The sequence below is a fragment of the Cherax quadricarinatus genome, chromosome 24 (assembly GCF_038502225.1).
Source record: "Cherax quadricarinatus isolate ZL_2023a chromosome 24, ASM3850222v1, whole genome shotgun sequence".
In the NCBI taxonomy this organism is placed as follows: Eukaryota; Metazoa; Arthropoda; class Malacostraca; order Decapoda; family Parastacidae; genus Cherax; species Cherax quadricarinatus.
The window spans coordinates 36905548-36925696 of NC_091315.1; the positions used below are offsets into that span (position 1 = coordinate 36905548).

The following is a 20149-nucleotide window of genomic DNA, read 5'->3' on the forward strand; positions in this document are numbered from 1 at the left end:
ACTCATGAAACAGTAATGACACGATTGCAAACGGGAATTAAAGTCGCGGTGAGTGAGTCGTAAAACTCTAGAATAATATTGTTGCCAGCTGGGCCAGTGGCTAACTAACCGCGAGTTCAATTCCCACCCGTACCTTGGTTTAGTTACAAGTATGGTGGGTGAGAACTCATATGAGTGAGGGTGTGCATTTATTTAAGAGTTATAACTGGTGGATGTAAACGTAAATGATTGAGAGTGGAAGAAATAGAGTTAGAGGAAGAGAGTGCTGGAAGTGCTGGAGTGCTGGAAACAGTGAGCGAATTATTGTCACACGCGTCCTCTCCCAAGAGCGAGTATTGTGTCTTTTTTCTATTCTTTACGTAGAAGTGGATGGTTTGATGATCAGGTACATGGTTAGATGATCAGGTGCATGATTGGATGTGAAGGTGCATGGATGAATAATCGGGTGGATGGATGGATAATTACCTCTCTCGTTCTCGTTTGGCTCTTTCGGCGTCGTCGATTGAACTGTGGCTCATCTTCGAAGTGAGTCGCTTCAACACATCGTCCATAGACTTCCTGGCCACAGCGCTGGCAAGCAAGCCACCTCTCTCAGCCTCCGTCAGGGGCGATAGAGAGTTCCTTGTGTGTTGTTGCTGCTGCTGTTGTTGTTGAACTTGTTGTTGCTGCTGCTGCTGCTGCTGATGTTGATGCTGCTGCTGTTGCTGCTGCTGTTGGTGTTGAAAATGTTGCTGCTGTAGATGGTGCTGCAGCTGTTGCTGCTGCTGTTGATGGTGCTGGTGGTGCTGCTGTTGTTGCTGCTGCTGTTCATGTCTAACCACGGCAGCTTCCTGAAGCAGCCGGGCGTGTTCCTGCTGCAGCCGCGCCTCCTGCAGCCGCGCCTGGAAGAAAGGGTTGGCGAAGGGGTGCAGGTGCTGCGCTAGGTCGTCGGAATCGGCCGAGCTCTCCCGCCGGCTTCGTTTAGCGTCCCCGGACGCCTGTATCTCGGAGTCGGACCAGCGTGCGGGCGGAGACATGCCAACGGTACCCTCGTCGCCATAGCTGTACTCAGAGCCGCCAGCTGAGTTGTCGGAGTCAGCGGCGGTGGTGGAAACGAGGGGAGGACCTTCCTCCATTAACATCTCGCTGGGGTCGGGGTAAGAATCGAGTACCTTCGTCGGGAGCGACTTGCGCTTTGACGACATCGTCAGTCTGAGGAAGGAAGGAAGGAAGCACATTAGTTTAGGTATATACCATAACAACAGCTCCTTGAATCATGTCATGAGAACTAAAAGAAAAGAAAAATATCGACGGCCTTCAATTAAGGAAACTCACCTAAGAGCTGCTTCAGGAAAAGTACCTGAGACCTGTTACGAGAGTTTTTCTACCTTCGCAGCCGGGCCTGGGTCCAGACTTTACTAAAGTCTGTCTCTTCTACTGGCCAATATAGTCATAACAACCTGGTTCATCTAACACTTCACTAAAGCAGTGGTCTAGTGTTCTTCTGAAGACTTCTATACTTATTCCGGCCATAGTTATGATATCTACTGGTAGCCGGGTGAATATTCTTAAACCTGAGATGTTGATATATTCTTCTATTATTTTGCCCATGGCTCCCCTACTTTTCATTGGGCCTATTTTATTCATCATCCTGTATCACTTGTTTCAGTATACGTCGTTGTGGTAGTGTGTAGATCTGGGACTAGGAGCCTGAATATCTTTGCTCCAGAGAATACATTCCAACTGTTATTCGGCTTGACAAGGAACTGCCAAGTATGGGCCAGTAGGCCTGCTGCAGTGTTCCTCTTTATGTTCTTATATTCCTAGTAGTTGAAATACTCTGTTGACTTTCTGCTGGCAGTAAACGACCTCTCTACCTTTTCCAGCTCTAATATCTATCTTTTCCAGACTGGAACCTTCAACACAGATCAGTGTTCTGAAGGAGAGAGCACAGGAGATTTAAATAGTATCACCAATGGAATTATTCATTTTTTGAAAGTTCTCGTTATCAATCATTTATTTTTTCAGGTCTTTACGGCATTTATCACACTGTATTCTCTAACTAATAGGTCATTTGACTTTATTGTACCCAAATCTTTCACATGTTTCTATCGTCCTGAGATGGTTCTCTTGTGTTTTGTATCCAGTTCTCCGTTTCAGTTCTTTATTCTTTCCGTATCTGAGCAGATGGAATTTGTCACTATTGAAAAATCATGCTATTTTTTTTTTTAGTGTCCACTGGACGACTTTCCTGACATCTACTTTCTTGATGTCAGATTCTACGTGTGTTCTACCGAGACAACTTTCATCCTCATTTTGGTGAAGTCAACAGAGGATGATACGAAGTTATGGTAAGTGTTTTTAACTGTTTCTTGCCAGAAGAGGACCTTGTTTAGGGGTACTGAAATTTTTGCATTTCTTTGTTTACTGCCTCTTCTTTGTTTTGGTAGAAAATTGAATAAAAATATTCCTATGTAAAGTAAGAGGACACAAGTGCAACTAATGTGACATTTTTATTGTGGCAACTTTTCGCTCTCCAGGAGCTTTGTCAAGCAGTTACGAACAATATATGGACACGGAGGGTATGTATATAGGGGATATGTACCTTATGTGTCCATATATTGTTTGTAACGGCTTGACAAAGTTCCTGGAGAGCGAAACGTTGCCACAATAAAATGTCACATTAGCTGCACTTGTGTCCTTTTACTTTACATATTGTGGGTAATTCTACCAATATTATTACAAAAATATTCCTACCATCTCTGTTATACTTATCGGCAGTATTTCATGGGCAGTCACCCCATGATGGCATTTCTCAAATGGCAAACGGAAAGCGTTTGAGTTTCTTCTTAATCTTCCAAAATTTTGTTATAATTCACGAAATCGTAATAAAACGATTGTAAACAAACCAGGGAACGGGTGAAGTTTGAACCAATGGCACACTGGCTGGAATTTCACGATTCACTCACCGTGGGTTCAACCCTAATCCGTTAAGTCGTTTTCATAATGCTCTCAAAAGTTGTGTCATCCATGATCATCCCGCTCTAAATCCATGCTGGCTGCGGTTGTACGAATCATACTTCACCATTCAAATAGTAACTTGGCGTCTCTGTAAATCTTCAAAGACGTTGACGTTGTGTAATGTTAGTTCTGTCCGTCTATAGATGTTTTGCCAGAGATCTGCTTCCTTCTATGGCTAAGACGTCTCGGATTTTACATAGGTCTAAGCCCTGACTCATGCCAAAGTGCTACATGCTTGGGCAGGTTTTTCCATTTCCTTTTCAAATTCTAGGGTATTTGCGTTATGTCAGATATGATCTGATATGTGACTTGTAGAAATGGCAGAGGTAATGTGGGAAAAGACCTGGATCCTCAACTCTCCTGATATTAAGGGAATTTCTGAACACTGAAACGTAATGGGCTTTCAAAATTTCTTTCATTTCTATTTGGTCGTGAGTGAACCTCCCGTGAGTACTGGGCTAATTCTCGAGATTTTTATTTTGTACTTGGATTTTGGGTATGTGTAGAACTAATTAGAATTTACTGCAATTTCCTGAACGGATTTTTTTTATCTGCATTTATTTATTTATTTATTTATTTATTTTACTCCTTTTGTGTTCCTTCCATCTGGTATGAATATTTAAGTTATGGTATCAGTGGGTAAATCTTCAGTGTTGACAGAGTTTCCTCTAATGCATCACTATTCTCTTTAATGCAATCACCAATCACTTTCCTTCTGTTTATTCTTTTACGTTCTTTTACGATACTTCTCACCTGGATGTGCGTGTGTCTGACGCTCAGCTGACGGAGGATCGAGCCTTCACCACGTCTTGCCTTGAATAACCCACATGGTTTTAGCGCTTTACATGAATTATTACCTATTATTTTCAGATATTTGATCTCCTTTGGAGCCTTTCTCAGCAGAATATATTTTTTTCCATTGTTTACTTCTGTGTTGAATTTGACTTTACCAGGAATGTCTGACAGCATCTAAAAAAAGAAAACACATTCACCAATATTCACTCCACGAATCATACTTCACCATTCAAATAGTAACTTGGCGTCTCTGTAAATCTTCAAAGACGTTGACGTTGTGTAATGTTAGTTCTGTCCGTCTATAGATGTTTTGCCAGAGATCTGCTTCCTTCTATGGCTAAGACGTCTCGGATTTTACATAGGTCTAAGCCCTGACTCATGCCAAAGTGCTACATGTTTGGGCATCTCCATGCCTCGAATGATTCACATTGATGTGAATCATTCGGGGCATGGAGATGGGGACTCAGTCCTCCGTTTACAAACCACCAGAATGATATGTTAATCTCCCAGCCAGACTGCCTCACTTTTTTTTTCAGTGATGCAATGGTACCATCGAACGACCCAGTGAACCACTGGGTCGTTCGATGATCTCTCAGCGTTGCTATCTAGAGAGGTAATGCCGGCGGCGTCCTAGGAGCAAGACCCATGTCTGAGGTGTCGATTACATGTAAGATTTTTTTATTATCTTCAATGTAACTATGCTTATTATTTCCTCTTCTTCTTCTCCCACTCACCCTCCCACTCACTCTCCCACTCACTGTCTCGCTCACCCTCCCACTCACCCTCCGACTCATCCCTTCCACTCATCCCTTCCACTCATCCCTTACACTCACCCCTTCCACTCATCCCTTCCACTCACCCTCCCACTCACCCTCCCACTCACCCTCCCACTCACCCTCCCACTCACCCTCCCACTCTCGCTGGGGCCGCCGGGAAGGTATTAATAGAGACGGAGGGAATGCCAGTCAACTCTTTACCTGGTTAAGATATATCAACCGGTCTATGAAGTGTGTGATAGAGCTCTCCCTGCCACTCCTGCCAACCCTGCTAACCCTGCTACTATCTACCATTCCTGCTACTATCCCCTGCCACCCCTGCTAAATCTGCTGCTACATCTTATCATTCCTGCAACTACCTGTCAACCCTGCCAACCCTGCTGCTACCTGCCACTCCTGCCACTATCCCCTGCCACCTCTGCTAACCCTACTGCTGCTACTTGCCACTCCTGCTACTGCCTGCCACTAATGCCATCTGTCATCCCTGCCAATCCTGCTTACCCTGTTACTACCTGCTACCCCTGCCAACCCTGTTACTACCTGCCACCCCTGCCAATCCTGCTACTGCCTGCAGTTCCTGCTACTATCTGTCATTACCCTGCTTTCTGCCGTCCTGTCCCGCTACAGCCTGTACATGTGCGTACTCACATAATTGTAGTTGCAGGGGTCGAGACTCAGCTCCTGGCCCTGCCTCTTGACTGAACGCTACTGGGTCCTCTCTCTCCCTGCTCCATGAGCTTTATCATACCTCGTCTTAAAGCTATGTATGGCTCCTGCCTCCACTACATCACTCGTGTGTGTGTGTGTGTGTGTGTGTGTGTGTGTGTGTGTGTGTGTGTGTGTGTGTGTGTGTGTGTGTGTGTGTGTGTGTGTGTGTGTGTGTGTGTGTTTGTGTCTGTGTCCGTTTCTGCGCGTGTGTGTCTACACGAAGAGAGAAAGAGCGTATACTGAACGCACGCGTGCGTAATGAACGCTCCGGCAACGCCACTCTCGCGTTCACGAGTGAAAAAAATATAGGCGCTGTGTATGCCGCACTTATGAATAGCCAGGCAGATGCTGCCCACGTGTGCCCGACCAGGTGAGTACAGGTAGCATGTGTAGCCCTGCACTCATCAACCAGGTGAGTACAGGTAGCGTGTGTAGCCCTGCACTCATCAACCAGGTGAGTACAGGTAGCATGTGTAGCCCTGCACTCATCAACCAGGTGAGTACAGGTAGCGTGTGTAGCCCTGCACTCATCAACCAGGTGAGTACAGGTAGCGTGTGTAGCCCTGCACTCATCAACCAGGTGAGTACAGGTAGCGTGTGTAGCCCTGCACTCATCATCCAGGTAAGCACAGGTAGTATGTGTAGCCCTGCACTCATCAACCAGGTGAGTACAGGTAGCATGTGTAGCCCTGCACTCATCAACCAGGTGAGTACAGCACTCATCCACCAAGTGAGTAGAAGTAGCGTGTGTAGGCCTGCACTCATCAAAGAGGTGAGTGCAGGTAGCGCCAGGTGAGTGCAGGTAGCGCCAGGTGAGTACAGGTAGCGCCAGGTCAGTACAGGTAGCGCCAGGTGAGTACAGGTAGTGCTTGTAGCTCAACGCACAGACAGGGGAACATCCAGCCTTTCGACACTTTTGCGCTGAAGTGCCCCACACGGGTTTAGCGCTCTAGGCTTAATGTCAGTCCACTCGCAACATTTCCACAGGTGGGGTCCTCTTCATTAACACAGGTGTGGTCCTCTTAACACAGACGGGGTCATCTTAGCACAGGCGGGGTCCTCGACACAAGAGGGTGGTTCTCCCAACACAGGTGGAGCACCACAACACAGAAAGAATGACAACACAGGAGGGGGTCCCAACGCAGGTTGAGTACCACAACACAGGAGGGGGTCCCAACACAGGACGGGTTCATATCAGAGGAGGGGATCCCAACACAGGAAGGAGTCCCAACACACGTAGAGCGCCACAACAGAGGAAGGGTTCCCATCACAGGAGGGGGCCCCAACACAGGAGGGGTCCCAACACAGCAGGGGTCCTAACACAGCAGGGGTCCCAACACAGCAGGGGTCCCAACACAGCAGGGGTCCCAACACAGCAGGGGTCCTAACACAGCAGGGGTCCCACTTCCACTTCGTTAACATCAACCTGGTGCCTGTTTAAAACCAACATCTATTCCCAAGATGTATTTCCATCTGCTCATCTTGCAACCACAGGTGAAGCAGAACAGGCGCAGATGAAGCGGGAGGCGCAGAAGCAGACAACCATTTCAGACGCCAGCGTCACAGGAAGCAACTTGTGCTGAAGAGGACCTCAGATGGAGGTCGAATTATATAGGCAAATATTTACTGTTTTGTTGTTTGTGGGTGTGTCGCGCGCGCGCGCGTGTGTGTGTGTGTGTGTGTGTGTGTGTGTGTGTGTGTGTGTGTGTGTGTGTGTGTGTGTGTGTGTGTGTGTGTGTGTGTGTGTGTGTGTGTGTGTGTGTGTGTGTGTGTGTGTGTGTGTGTGTGTGTGTGTGTGTGTATGTGTGTATGTGTGTGTGTGCGTGTTTTGCACACACCTATTTGGAATTCAAAGGGTCGAGAATCAGCTCCTGGCCCCACCTCTCTGCTGGCCGCGTCTGGTTCCACTCTCTCCTGGCCACGTGAGCCTTGGCATACCTAATCTTAAAGCTATGTATGGATTTTGTTTCTACCACTTCTCTGTATTGGTCATTCTTCTTCATGACCACTATAAAGCAAAAGAGGTATTTCCTGACATCCCTGTGACTCACCTATGTGTTGTGTTGTGTTGTGGTATGTGTGTTGTGTTGTGTTATGTGGTGTGTTGTGGTATGTGGTGCGTTGCGTTGTGTTGTGGTATGTGGTGTGTTGTGGTATGTGGTGTGTTGTGTTGTGGTATGTGGTGTGTTGTGGTATGTGTGTTGTGTTGTGTTATGTGGTGTGTTGTGGTATGTGGTGCGTTGCGTTGTGTTGTGGTATGTGGTGTGTTGTGGTATGTAGTGTGTTGCGTTGTGTTGTGGTATGTGGTGTGTTGCGTTGTGTTGTGGTATGTGGTGTGTTGCGTTGTGTTGTGGTATGTGGTGTGTTGTGGTATGTGGTGTGTTGTGTTGTGTTGTGGTATGTGGTGTGTTGTGGTATGTGGTGTGTTGCGTTGTGTTGTGGTATGTGGTGTGTTGTGTTGTGTTGTGGTATGTGGTGTGTTGCGTTGTGTTGTGGTATGTGGTGTGTTGTGGTATGTGGTGTGTTGTGTTGTGTTGTGGTATGTGGTGTGTTGTGTTGTGTTGTGGTATGTGGTGTGTTGTGTTGTGTTGTGTTGTGGTATGTGGTGTGTTGTGTTGTGTTGTGGTATGTGGTGTGTTGTGTTGTGTTGTGGTATGTGGTGTGTTGTGTTGTGTTGTGGTATGTGGTGTGTTGTGTTGTGTTGTGGTATGTGGTGTGTTGTGTTGTGTTGTGGTATGTGGTGTGTTGTGTTGTGTTGTGGTATGTGGTGTGTTGTGTTGTGTTGTGGTATGTGGTGTGTTGTGTTGTGTTGTGGTATGTGGTGTGTTGTGTTGTGTTGTGGTATGTGGTGTGTTGTGTTGTGTTGTGGTATGTGGTGTGTTGTGTTGTGTTGTGGTATGTGGTGTGTTGTGTTGTGTTGTGGTATGTGGTGTGTTGTGGTATGTGGTGTGTTGTGTTGTGTTGTGGTATGTGGTGTGTTGTGGTATGTGGTGTGTTGTGTTGTGTTGTGGTATGTGGTGTGTTGTGTTGTGTTGTGGTATGTGGTGTGTTGCGTTGTGTTGTGGTATGTGGTGTGTTGTGGTATGTGGTGTGTTGTGTTGTAGTATCTGGTGTGTTATGTTGTGGTATGTGGTGTGTTGTGTTGTGTTGTGTTGTGGTATGTGGTGTTATGTGTTCTAGTATGTTGTGTGTTGCAGTATGTTGTGTTGTGTTGTGCTTCACTGTGGTATGTGTTGCTCTGTGCGATGTCTTGTGTTCTGTTGCTCAATGTTGTGTTGTATTGTGTTGTGTTATTTCTTTCACTGCTCTGCTGTGTAATTTTCATCACTGCTGTGCCGTTTTGTCAGTGACAGTGACCGCTGCTAAGCGAAGGTTCAGCACAGTGAACGTTTCTTCCGGTCACTGTTGGGCCGCAGTGATGGAAAAGCGAAAAAGTGAGATACTGAACCACCCCCACTCCCCCCTATTCCCCCCAAAAGAGCAGGTGACAGCACTGTTGTGGACGGGTGACAGCACTGTTGTGGACGGGTGACAGCACTGTTGTGGACGGGTGACAGCACTGTTGTGGACGGGTGACAGCACTGTTGTGGACGGGTGACAGCACTGTTGTGGACGGGTGACAGCACTGTTGTGGACGAGTGACAGCACTGTTGTGGACGGGTGACAGCACTGTTGTGGACGGGTGACAGCACTGTTATGGACGAGTGACAGCACTGTTGTGGACGAGTGACAGCACTGTTGTGGACGGGTGACAACACTGTTGTGGACGAGTGACAGCACTGTTGTGGACGGGTGACAGCACTGTTGTGGACGTGTGACAGCACTATTATGGACGGGTGACAGCACTGTTCTGGACGGGTGACAGCACTGTTTCGGACGTGTGACAACACTGTTGTGGACGAATGACAGCACTGTTGTGGACGGGTGACAGCACTGTTGTGGACGGGTGACAGCACTGTTGTGGACGGGTGACAGCACTGTTATGGACGAGTGACAGCACTGTTGTGGACGGGTGACAGCACTGTTGTGGACGGGTGACAGCACTGTTATGGACGAGTGACAGCACTGTTGTGGACGGGTGACAGCACTATTATGGACGGGTGACAGCACTGTTCTGGACGGGTGACAGCACTGTTTCGGACGTGTGACAACACTGTTGTGGACGGGTGACAGCACTGTTATGGACGAGTGACAGCACTGTTGTGGACGGGTGACAGCACTGTTGTGGACGGGTGACAGCACTGTTCTGGACGGGTGACAGCACTGTTCTGGACGGGTAACAACACTGTTGTGGAAGTGTGACAACACTGTTGTGGACGTGTGACACCACTATTATGGACGGGTGACAACACTCTTGTGGGCGGGTGACAGCACTGTTCTGGACGGGTGACAGCACTGTTCTGGACGGGTAACAACACTGTTGTGGGCGGGTGACAGCACTGTTCTGGACGGGTGACAGCACTGTTCTGGACGGGTAACAACACTGTTGTGGACGTGTGACAGCACTGTTCTGGACGGGTGACAGCACTGTTCTGGACGGGTAACAACACTGTTGTGGATGTGTGACAGCACTGTTGTGGACGTGTGACAACACTGTTGTAGACGGGTGACAGCACTGTTGTAGACGGGTGACCGCACTGTTGTAGACGGGTGACAGCACTGTTGTAGACGGGTGACAGCACTGTTGTAGACGGGTGACAGCACTGTTGTAGACGGGTGACAGCACTGTTGTAGACGGGTGACCGCACTGTTGTAGACGGGTGACAGCACTGTTGTAGACGGGTGACAGCACTGTTGTAGACGGGTGACAGCACTGTTGTAGACGGGTGACAGCACTGTTGTAGACGGGTGACAGCACTGTTGTAGACGGGTGACAGCACTGTTGTAGACGGGTGACAGCACTGTTGTAGACGGGTGACAGCACTGTTGTAGACGGGTGACAGCACTGTTGTAGACGGGTGACAGCACTGTTGTAGACGGGTGACAGCACTGTTGTAGACGGGTGACAGCACTGTTGTAGACGGGTCACGGTGAAAACAAGTGAATTTCTTACAAAGCTGACCAAACAAACTGCACAAACACAGTTAGTTGTTTTTATTATTTCTCTGAGTTACCAGTCAGACCCGAGACATTAATAATGTTGTGACTGGTATTATTATTATGATTATTATTATTATTACTCTTATAAATATTGCTCTTATTATCATTATAGACATTATTATTATTATTATTATTATTATTATTATTATTATTATTATTATTATTATTGTTACTATTATTATTATTATTATTAATATTATTATTATTACTATTTTTTTATTATTATTATTATTACTATTATTATTATTATTATTATTATTATTATTATTATTATTATTATTATTAATATTATTATTATTATTATCGTTATAATCGCTATTATTATTATTATTATTATTATTATTATTATTATTATTATTATTATTATTATTATTATTATTATTATTTTAATTATTGTCGTTATAATCGTTATTATTATTATTATTATTATTATTATTATTATTATCGTTATAATCGTTATTATAATTATTATTATTATTAGCTTTATGATCGTTATTATTATTATTATTATTATTATTATTATTATTATTATTATTATTATTATTATTATTATTATTATTATCATTGCTGTTGTATTTAAAAATATTTGCTAAACCCGTAAGGGCCACAGGTTGTGAGAAACGGTTCCCTGCAGAAGACAGCAACAGCTCGTGGAGATAATGGAAATTCTCTCCACCTTCACTGGTACCCATCGCAGGTATTGCCTATTGACTCGGTTGAGACCCCTTGGCACTCCTCATGGTACTCCATGGCACTCCTCTATAACACTGCCCACACTCCCACGTCACTCCAGAATGAGAGGGGGGAAGTGGCACTCTTTCCACTCCGCAAACTGCAAAAAAGTGGCACTCTGGTCTGTGTATTGGCACTCAAAGTGGAACTCATATCCGCTCTTCTTCCCACTATTTCTGCCCACTAGCTGACCCCCTCCCTACGCACTGCTACATCTTCACCCCCCCCCTCCCTCTGGCTGCCCCATACATACATACATACATACATACATATATACATACATACATACATATATATATATATATATTCATATATATATATATATATATATATATATATATATATATATATATATATATATATATATATATATATATAACATACAAGTCAAGTATCTATCGACAAGTGCCTCTGGCAAACTATAACCACAAATAATAACAAAGAACTGTAAAAAAAAAATCATAATCAAATTACGTCAAGAATTAGACGGCGACAATTTCCCGAAAAAAAATCGATGATAGATTGTAAGAAGGGTGAGAGGGACGGGTGAGAGGGAGGGGGTGAGAGGGAGGGGGTGAGAGGGAGGGGGTGAGAGGGAGGGGGTGAGAGGGAGGGGTGAGAGGGAGGGGGTGAGAGGGAGGGGGAGAAAGGTGTGGTTGACAAGGAGGGGAGAAGAAAGAGGAGGAGGAGTAAGAGGAAAAGGAGGAGACAGAAAGATACACACACAACGAATAAAATACATTAGGATACAGGACACAACTGCAACTAATGTGTCGTGTTACTGCGGCAACGTTTCGCTTGACCAAGCTCCTGGAGAGCGAAACGTTGCCACAATAAAATGTGGCCGCCTAAGCCGCACTTGTGCCCTTCAACCTAACATGTCCGTAATTCCACCAACATTATTGCTAATAAGATACAGCAGCATCCCCCCTCCACCCCTCCCCTCCCTTCCCCTCCCCCAAGCTATAAATCCCACCCCCTCAGTCATCTGGATTACCTTCTCAGTGTCGGGGGTGGGGGGCGGGGGGAGAGGGAGGGGGAGGCTGGTGGTCTTTTAGCAGAAGCATACAATGCAGTGGTCGGATTACACCTGTCAAGCTCCAGCTGCTGATCCTTGTAGATTTATTCTTTAAAATTGGGTTGTTAGGGTCCTTGGGGGAGGGGAATGGGGGAGCGGGAGGGAGGGTGGGGGTGGTGAGGGGGAGGGGAGGGGGAGGGGGGTGAAGGTAAGAAGGAAGTTGTAGGTGTGTCGGGGGGTGTAAGGGGAAAGATTCAGTGGTTGTTGCGATGTAAGGGGAAAGACGAGGTTGAGGGGAGTGAAGGGGAATGTAAGGGGAAGTATAAGGTTCAGTGGGTGTGGGCGAGGTATAAATGGAAAGGGCGATGCTCGGGAGGAGAGAGATGGAGAGAGAGAGAGAGAGAGAGAGAGAGAGAGAGAGAGAGAGAGAGAGAGAGAGAGAGAGAGAGAGAGAGAGAGAGAGAGAGAGACAGAGAGAGAGACAGAGAGAGAGACAGAGAGAGAGACAGAGAGAGAGAGAGAGAGAGAGAGAGAGAGAGAGACAGTCACTGGACGAACCCAAAGTCAGCTGTGTGGTAGCACTGGACATTGCTGGCGCTTTCGACCGGGTGTGGCACCAGGGCCTCTTAGCAAAACTTCAAGCACTGGGAATTGCAGGTTCTACGCTATGTCTCCTCAGTGATTACCTTCATGGTAGATCTCTAAGTGTAGTTCTCAATGGAACAGAATCAGCAAGACATCCTATTGGGGCAAGTGTTCCACAAGGATGGGTCCATTGTTATGGAATGTCTACTTCAACGACCTTCTTCATCTCATCCCAGAATCACATGCATATGCAGACGACTGTACACTGACATTCACTTATCCAAGAGAAGAAATGCCAGCTGCTCTAAGCTACATCAATCACCAGCTGAGAGCTATATCAGCTTGGGGAAATAGATGGCAAGTAACATTTGCACCTGAGAAAACGCAAATGATGATCGTCTCTAGGCACCATGATGGTAATGCTGGTGCAGTAGTAAGGATGAATGGGAGGGTGTTGGCACCTGGAGAAGAAGTTGATATCCTTGGGGTGAAATTTGACTCCAAACTAACCATGAAGAACCATGTTGTAAATCTTGCAAACAAGGCAGCCAGGAAGCTTACAGCACTTCGCCGTATCTCCCATCTGCTTGACAGTAGGGGTTGCAAGATCCTGTACGAGGCGCAAGTACGCTCACACCTTGAGTATGCTCCACTTTCTTGGTTTGCCTGCCGCCCCCCCCCCTCTCATCTGCGACTGCTTGACAGAGTAGAGAACAGAGCAAGACGTCTCATCTCTCGCCTGGAACCATCCTGGATAGATCTGTCATTTCAGCAGAGCCTTCAACATAGGAGGGATGTGGGTGGCCTTACTGTTATGTACAAGGCCAATATTGTCAAAATACCACACTTGTATCCACTTCGAGGACAGCGTGAAACAAGCTTTTATGCCACAAGACGGGCAGAAAGCAGCAACTTCACTCTGGCTGTACCCTTCTCCAGAACATCACTCCATCTGAGATCATACATACCCAGGATGACTCGAGTATGGAACACATTCGTACAGCATAATGATGTCAACGAGATAAAGTCAGTTGATCAAATGAAAATGCTGGCCCACAGATGGCTCCAACTTCATCCTGTTCCCTACTTGTATGTCTCTTAACAATAAAAATGCTTTCAAATGAGCTGATGTAGGTAACAGCTCTTAGCTTGTCAATAAAGTTAGGAATCCTTAACCTGTAAATAGCTTGTCAATAAAGCTAGGGATCCTTAACCTTGTCAAACCCTGTGTAAAAAGAGAGAGAGAGAGAGAGAGAGAGAGAGAGAGAGAGAGAGAGAGAGAGAGAGAGAGAGACAGAGAGAGACAGAGAGAGAGAGACAGAGAGAGAGAGACAGAGAGAGAGAGACAGAGAGACAGAGAGAGAGAGAGAGACAGAGAGAGAGAGAGAGAGAGAGAGAGAGAGAGAGAGAGAGAGAGAGAGAGAGAGAGAGAGAGAGAGACAGACAGACAGACAGACAGAGAGAGAGAGAGAGAGAGAGAGAGAGAGAGACAGACAGACAGACAGACAGACAGACAGACAGAGAGAGAGAGAGAGAGAGAGAGAGAGAGAGAGAGAGAGAGAGAGAGACAGACAGACAGACAGAGAGAGAGAGAGAGAGAGAGAGAGAGAGAGAGAGAGAGAGATGAATGTTAAATATTGGTTAAGGTTGTTGTAAGAGATTTACTGTTGTGTGTGTGTGTGTGTGTGTGTGTGTGTGTGTGTGTGTGTGTGTGTGTGTGTGTGTGTGTGTGTGTGTGTGTGTGTGTGTGTGTGTGTACTCACCTAGTTGTACTCACCTAGTTGAGGTTGCGGGGGTCGAGTCCGAGCTCCTGGCCCCGCCTCTTCACTGATCGCTACTAGCTCACTCTCCCTGAGCCGTGAGCTTTATCATACCTCTGCTTAAAGCTATGTATGGATCCTGCCTCCACTACATCGCTTCCCAAACTATTCCACTTACTGACTACTCTGTGGCTGAAGAAATACTTCCTAACATCCCTGTGATTCATCTGTGTCTTTAGCTTCCAACTGTGTCCCCCTTGTTACTGTGTCCAATCTCTGGAACATCCTGTCTTTGTCCACCTTGTCAATTCCTCTCAGTATTTTGTATGTCGTTATCATGTCCCCCCTATCTCTCCTGTCCTCCAGTGTCGTCAGGTTGATTTCCCTTAACCTCTCCTCGTAGGACATACCTCTTAGCTCTGGGACTAGTCTTGTTGCAAACCTTTGCACTTTCTCTAGTTTCTTCACGTGCTTGGCTAGGTGTGGGTTCCAAACTGGTGCCGCATACTCCAATATGGGCCTAACGTATACGGTGTACAGGGTCCTGAACGATTCCTTATTAAGATGTCGGAATGCTGTTCTGAGGTTTGCTAGGCGCCCATATGCTGCAGCAGTTATTTGGTTGATGTGCGCTTCAGGAGATGTGCCTGGTGTTATACTCACCCCAAGATCTTTTTCCTTGAGTGAGGTTTGTAGTCTCTGACCCCCCTAGACTGTACTCCGTCTGCGGCCTTCTTTGCCCTTCCCCAATCTTCATGACTTTGCACTTGGTGGGATTGAACTCCAGGAGCCAATTGCTGGACCAGGTCTGCAGCCTGTCCAGATCCCTTTGTAGTTCTGCCTGGTCTTCGATCGAGTGTATTCTTCTCATCAACTTCACGTCATCTGCAAACAGGGACACCTCAGAGTCTATTCCTTCCGTCATGTCGTTCACAAATACCAGAAACAGCACTGGTCCTAGGACTGACCCCCTGCGGGACCCCGCTGGTCACAGGTGCCCACTCTGACACCTCGCCACGTACCATGACTCGCTGCTGTCTTCCTGACAAGTATTCCCTGATCCATTGTAGTGCCTTCCCTGTTATCCCTGCTTGGTCCTCCAGTTTTTGCACCAATCTCTTGTGTGGAACTGTGTCAAACGCCTTCTTGCAGTCCAAGAAAATGCAATCCACCCACCCCCTCTCTCTCTTGTCTTACTGCTGTCACCATGTCATAGAACTCCAGTAGGTTTGTGACACAGGATTTCCCGTCCCTGAAACCATGTTGGCTGCTGTTGATGAGATCATTCCTTTCTAGGTGTTCCACCACTCTTCTCCTGATAATCTTCTCCATGATTTTGCATACTATACATGTCAGTGACACTGGTCTGTAGTTTAATGCTTCATGTCTGTCTCCTTTTTTTAAAGATTGGGACTACATTTGCTGTCTTCCATGCCTCAGGCAATCTCCCTATTTCGATAGATGTATTGAATATTGTTGTTTGGGGTACACATAGCGCCTCTGCTCCCTCTCTCAATACCCATGGGGAGATGTTATCTGGCCCCATTGCCTTTGAGGTATCTAGCTCACTCAGAAGCCTCTTCACTTCTTCCTCGGTTGTGTGCACTGTGTCCAGCACTTGGTGGTGTGCCCCACCTCTCCGTCTGTGTGTGTCCGTGTGTGTGTGTGTGTGTGTGTGTGTGTGTGTGTGTGTGTGTACAGTGCCACTGAGTGGTCTCAGGTATGTTCATCCTCTCGAATGGCAAGAAAATAATCCATGTTTATGCAGCAGTTTCCCTATTTTAAACGATTTTTGCACAAGTGTTCAGCAGACATCAGCTGTCTCATCATTTTCCCAGTCTACTGAGCCTGTATCACCTAACTGTGAACTCATATACTGAACAATACCGCAGACAGTCAGGGATAGAACAGATGAACATCTAAAAAATTATCTTTAATATATTTCCAGTGATCACAGTGTATAAAATGACCTAAGTAACTTAGTCTTATATAATTTAACTAATTATTACTACCTATGAAAGGTAGACTATTAAACCATACCACGGGCGGGGATAGAACCCGCGGTCAGAGTAATAAAACTCCAAACCGACGCGCTAGCCACTGGACCAGCTAGCCACAATAAGATTCATCCAACTAGGTGTATATTTATACACAATAGGAAGGTTACCATAGGTACCACTGTGACCACAAATGCAAGTTTTTACAGACGAATCTCAGCTAGCGTGGCCGTGACGAACTCTAGCTCAAGTCCCTTCAAAGCCGTCAACAAGTCTCACGAAATCGTAATAACACGAGCCACCCACTCGAGCTTCGTGTCAGGACACTGGGATCTGACACCGAGTAGAGTTTCAACAGAGTCATATAGAGCAAACCATTGTCTTCCATTGTAAATCTTAGAAACTAATGATTACAAATGGTTTTATTGGCATTAATATGTCTGCTAGATTCTAGTTTGATATGATTGTTATTAAATTAATAAGCCAGTAAATGTTGACTTTTTTGTAAATCGACTTAATAAATGTAGATTCTGTGTAAATTGACGTAGGAAATGTAGGCTTTCTGTAAATTGACGTAGTAAACGTTGGCTCTGTAAACTGACGTAGTAAATGAACTCTCAGTTCTTTCAGTAAAAAAAAATCACAAAATTTACAATTATTCCCTATTACATAACTAAATTATAAATTATTGATATCGTTGCTCTAAATAACTAATAGGTAAAAAATAAATGGAGTTATTCATAAAGTTTAATAACTATGAAAGTATAGCCATCGTTTCTGTCATGCCATGAAGATTCGAAACGTGTAGGAAGATTGTTGAAACACTTCTATTCACGGGAACACAAGTCTCCCCTACCACCCTAATCCGTCTCATCTCCCACTCCCCCTTTCCTCCACCCCTTCCCCTCTTCTATTCTCCCTCCCCCCCCCCTTCCCCACTGTAAAAGATTTTCTAACAAGACAGAACACGTTGACAGAATAATGTTGCTTGTTCCCCCCTCCCCCCCTTTTTTTTGCTCGTCTCTCCTTTCTCTCTGTTTCTTCCCTCCCCCGTCGTTCCTTCCCTTACCGTTCCTCCTTTTAATCGGGGGCGTTCACCCCCTTTCCCCGTGAATATCCTTCAGGGATCCTCCTCTCCCTGCTTCCCCATTTGTAGGTCCTTCTATGCTTCCTTCCCTTCTCCTTCCTCTCCCCCCCCTCCCTTACTACTTTTCACCCGTCCCTCCTGTCACCACCTCCTCTCTCAACCCTCCCCTGTCTCTTGCAGATAGAATAAACATAACCTCTCCCCTCTCCTCATCTTCCCTCCCCTCTTCCCCTCTCTCCCCCTTCCCAGCCTTTACTCGCCATCAACACTCCCTCCTCAAATTCCCCCCTCTCACTCTCCCCTCCCTAGGTTCCCTCCTTTTACCCCTCGCCTCTTCTCCGACTAGTGGTGGGGTGGGGGGTGAGGGCTACGTCAGCTGTTCAAGGGTGATAATTATGCCTTTTAAAGAGGCGTCTCGAGGGGGGAATGGGGTAAGATGGCTGCATTGTTACCCCTTGACTATAAAGGGGTGAGGGGGGCGTGGTGGATGTGGATGTGTGTGTGTGTGTTTGAGAGAGAGAGAGACAGAGAGAGAGGTCCATTGATATAATTTAAATGACAAATTTAGGAAGATTAGGTTTGTCTCATGGAAGATGGAAGCTGTGCATCTCATACCCATGCCGTGGAGGGCAGCACAAGGGCATAATGGACACACAAACACCCAGCAACTAGGCCACAAAAGGGTTAACTGGAGAACATCTGGATTTATTTCTTCAATTCACTCATCATCCAGGAAGTAAGATATAATGTCAGAGTTTTTTTCTGACTTTAAATCCAGCTACATTACGATTATTTTTTTTTCAATATAGACTAAAGCTTTATAGAAGGTTTTTTCCAGAGTTTCTAGATTTTGAGTTGAAATAAAAAAAAAAGATGTGATAGGTTTGGAAAAATTTGGGAATCTCTGTTCTATGTAAAACAAATATTCTTGTCTGTGTACCATCTGTGCAAGATAAACTGCAACGCATATGACACATACATTGCTTTGCAAAACAAGTCACTCGGTGATGGAAGTCTTTAGCTCTGGATCTTTCACACTCTCATGCGTCGTCAGGAGCTATGCAATATTTCAAGACAGCAGCAGATAGGAGGGAAATTCTCTGAGTCAAGGCAGAAGGTATCAACAGCGGCCGCCACTGATACGTTCTGCCTAGCCTCATAAAATTTCCCTTCTTATCTGTTGCTGTCCTGCAACACTGCATAGCTCCTGACGACGCACGAGAGTGTGAAGGATCTAATCCTAAAGATTACCACCTCCCCATGTGGACTGTTCTGCATTGTTAAGATCGTCTGTTTGCGACTTTATTGCATAAAATGATATGTGCATGTGAGAAACTTTAAAATACCTTGAACCTCCTGGTCGACCAGGCTGTTGCTCTGGGCGGGCCGGCCAGCACACACACACATGCATCACAGCCTAGTTGATCAAGCACGCCTGCGGAGACGGGGATCTAGTTTCCTCTTCAAGAACTCTACGATGCTTCCATTAATATTTTTGTAGGTAAGAGACACGTAGGTGCTGATCAAGACATTTATTAAGTAAATTTTTGGACACAAGTGACTTCTTGTTCGGACTCAAGAAACCACTCGTATGTAACGTGTGTCCAGGATAGTCTGTAACGTGTGTTCAGGATAGTCTGTAACGTGTGTCCAAGATAGTCTGTAATGTTGGAGCCATCTGTGGGCCAGTGATATCGTTTGGTCAACAGACTTTATTTCATGTGTCATTATGTTGTACGAACATGTTCCAGACTCGGGTCATTCTAAGAATGAATGATCTCATATGAAGTGATGTTCTTGAGAAGGTTACAGCCAGAGTGTAGCTGCTGTTCGCTGCCCGTCTTGTTGTGCAGAAGCTCTCTTCTAGCTGACCACGAAGTAGAGCCAAGTGTGGAATCTTAACAACACTGATCTTGTAAATAGCAGTAAGGCCATCCATATTCCTTCGGTGTTGAAGTCTTTACTGGAAGGACAGATCTCTCTAATCCGGGCCCAGACGAGAGACGGGTTCTCTTGCTCTGTTCTCTCTTCTGTTAAGAAGTCGTAGGTGAGACGAGAAGAAGGCAGCGCAAGAAACTGGAGAATATTCAAGGAGTGCGCGCACTTGTGCCTCGTGCAGACTCGCAACCTCTACTGTCGAACAGCTGTGAGATACGTCTAAGTGTTGTCAGCTTCCTGGCCATCTTATTTGCGAGATTTATCACGTGGTTCTTCATAGTCAGTTTGTAATCGAATTTCATCCCAAGTATATCAGCCTCATCCCCAGGTACCAACACTCTCCCATTCATTCTTACCAGTTCTTCAGCATTACCATCATGGTTTCTAGAGACTATCATCATTTGTATTTTCTCAGAAGCAAATGTAACCTGCCATCGTTTTCCCCAGGTTGATACAGCTGTAAGCTGGTGATTGATGTAACTTAGAGGAACTGGCATTTCCTCTCTTGGATAAGTACACCTCAGAGTACACTAGTCTGTATATGCATGAGATGCTGGGATGAGTTGAAGAAGGTCATTGAAGTCGACATTCCATAACAATGGCCCAAGTACTTTCTCCTCTGTCTGTCTGTCTGTCTGTCTCTCGCATAATAA

At 45.9% G+C, this 20149-nt stretch overlaps 1 protein-coding gene across 4 annotated transcripts in view; it reads right to left on the minus strand.

Annotated features, from left to right (window-relative positions):
• Nucleotides 1-20149, minus strand: part of LOC128688279 (transcription factor SOX-5) — a 318664-nt gene that overhangs the window by 145557 nt on the left and 152958 nt on the right. For all 4 annotated transcript variants that reach the window (XM_070088374.1, XM_070088373.1, XM_070088377.1 and 1 more), the window contains exon 2: nt 466-1191. In XM_070088374.1, the coding sequence (XP_069944475.1) occupies nt 466-1184 (719 nt within the window). In that variant the 5' untranslated portion in view covers nt 1185-1191. The remainder of the gene's footprint in view (nt 1-465; nt 1192-20149) is intronic.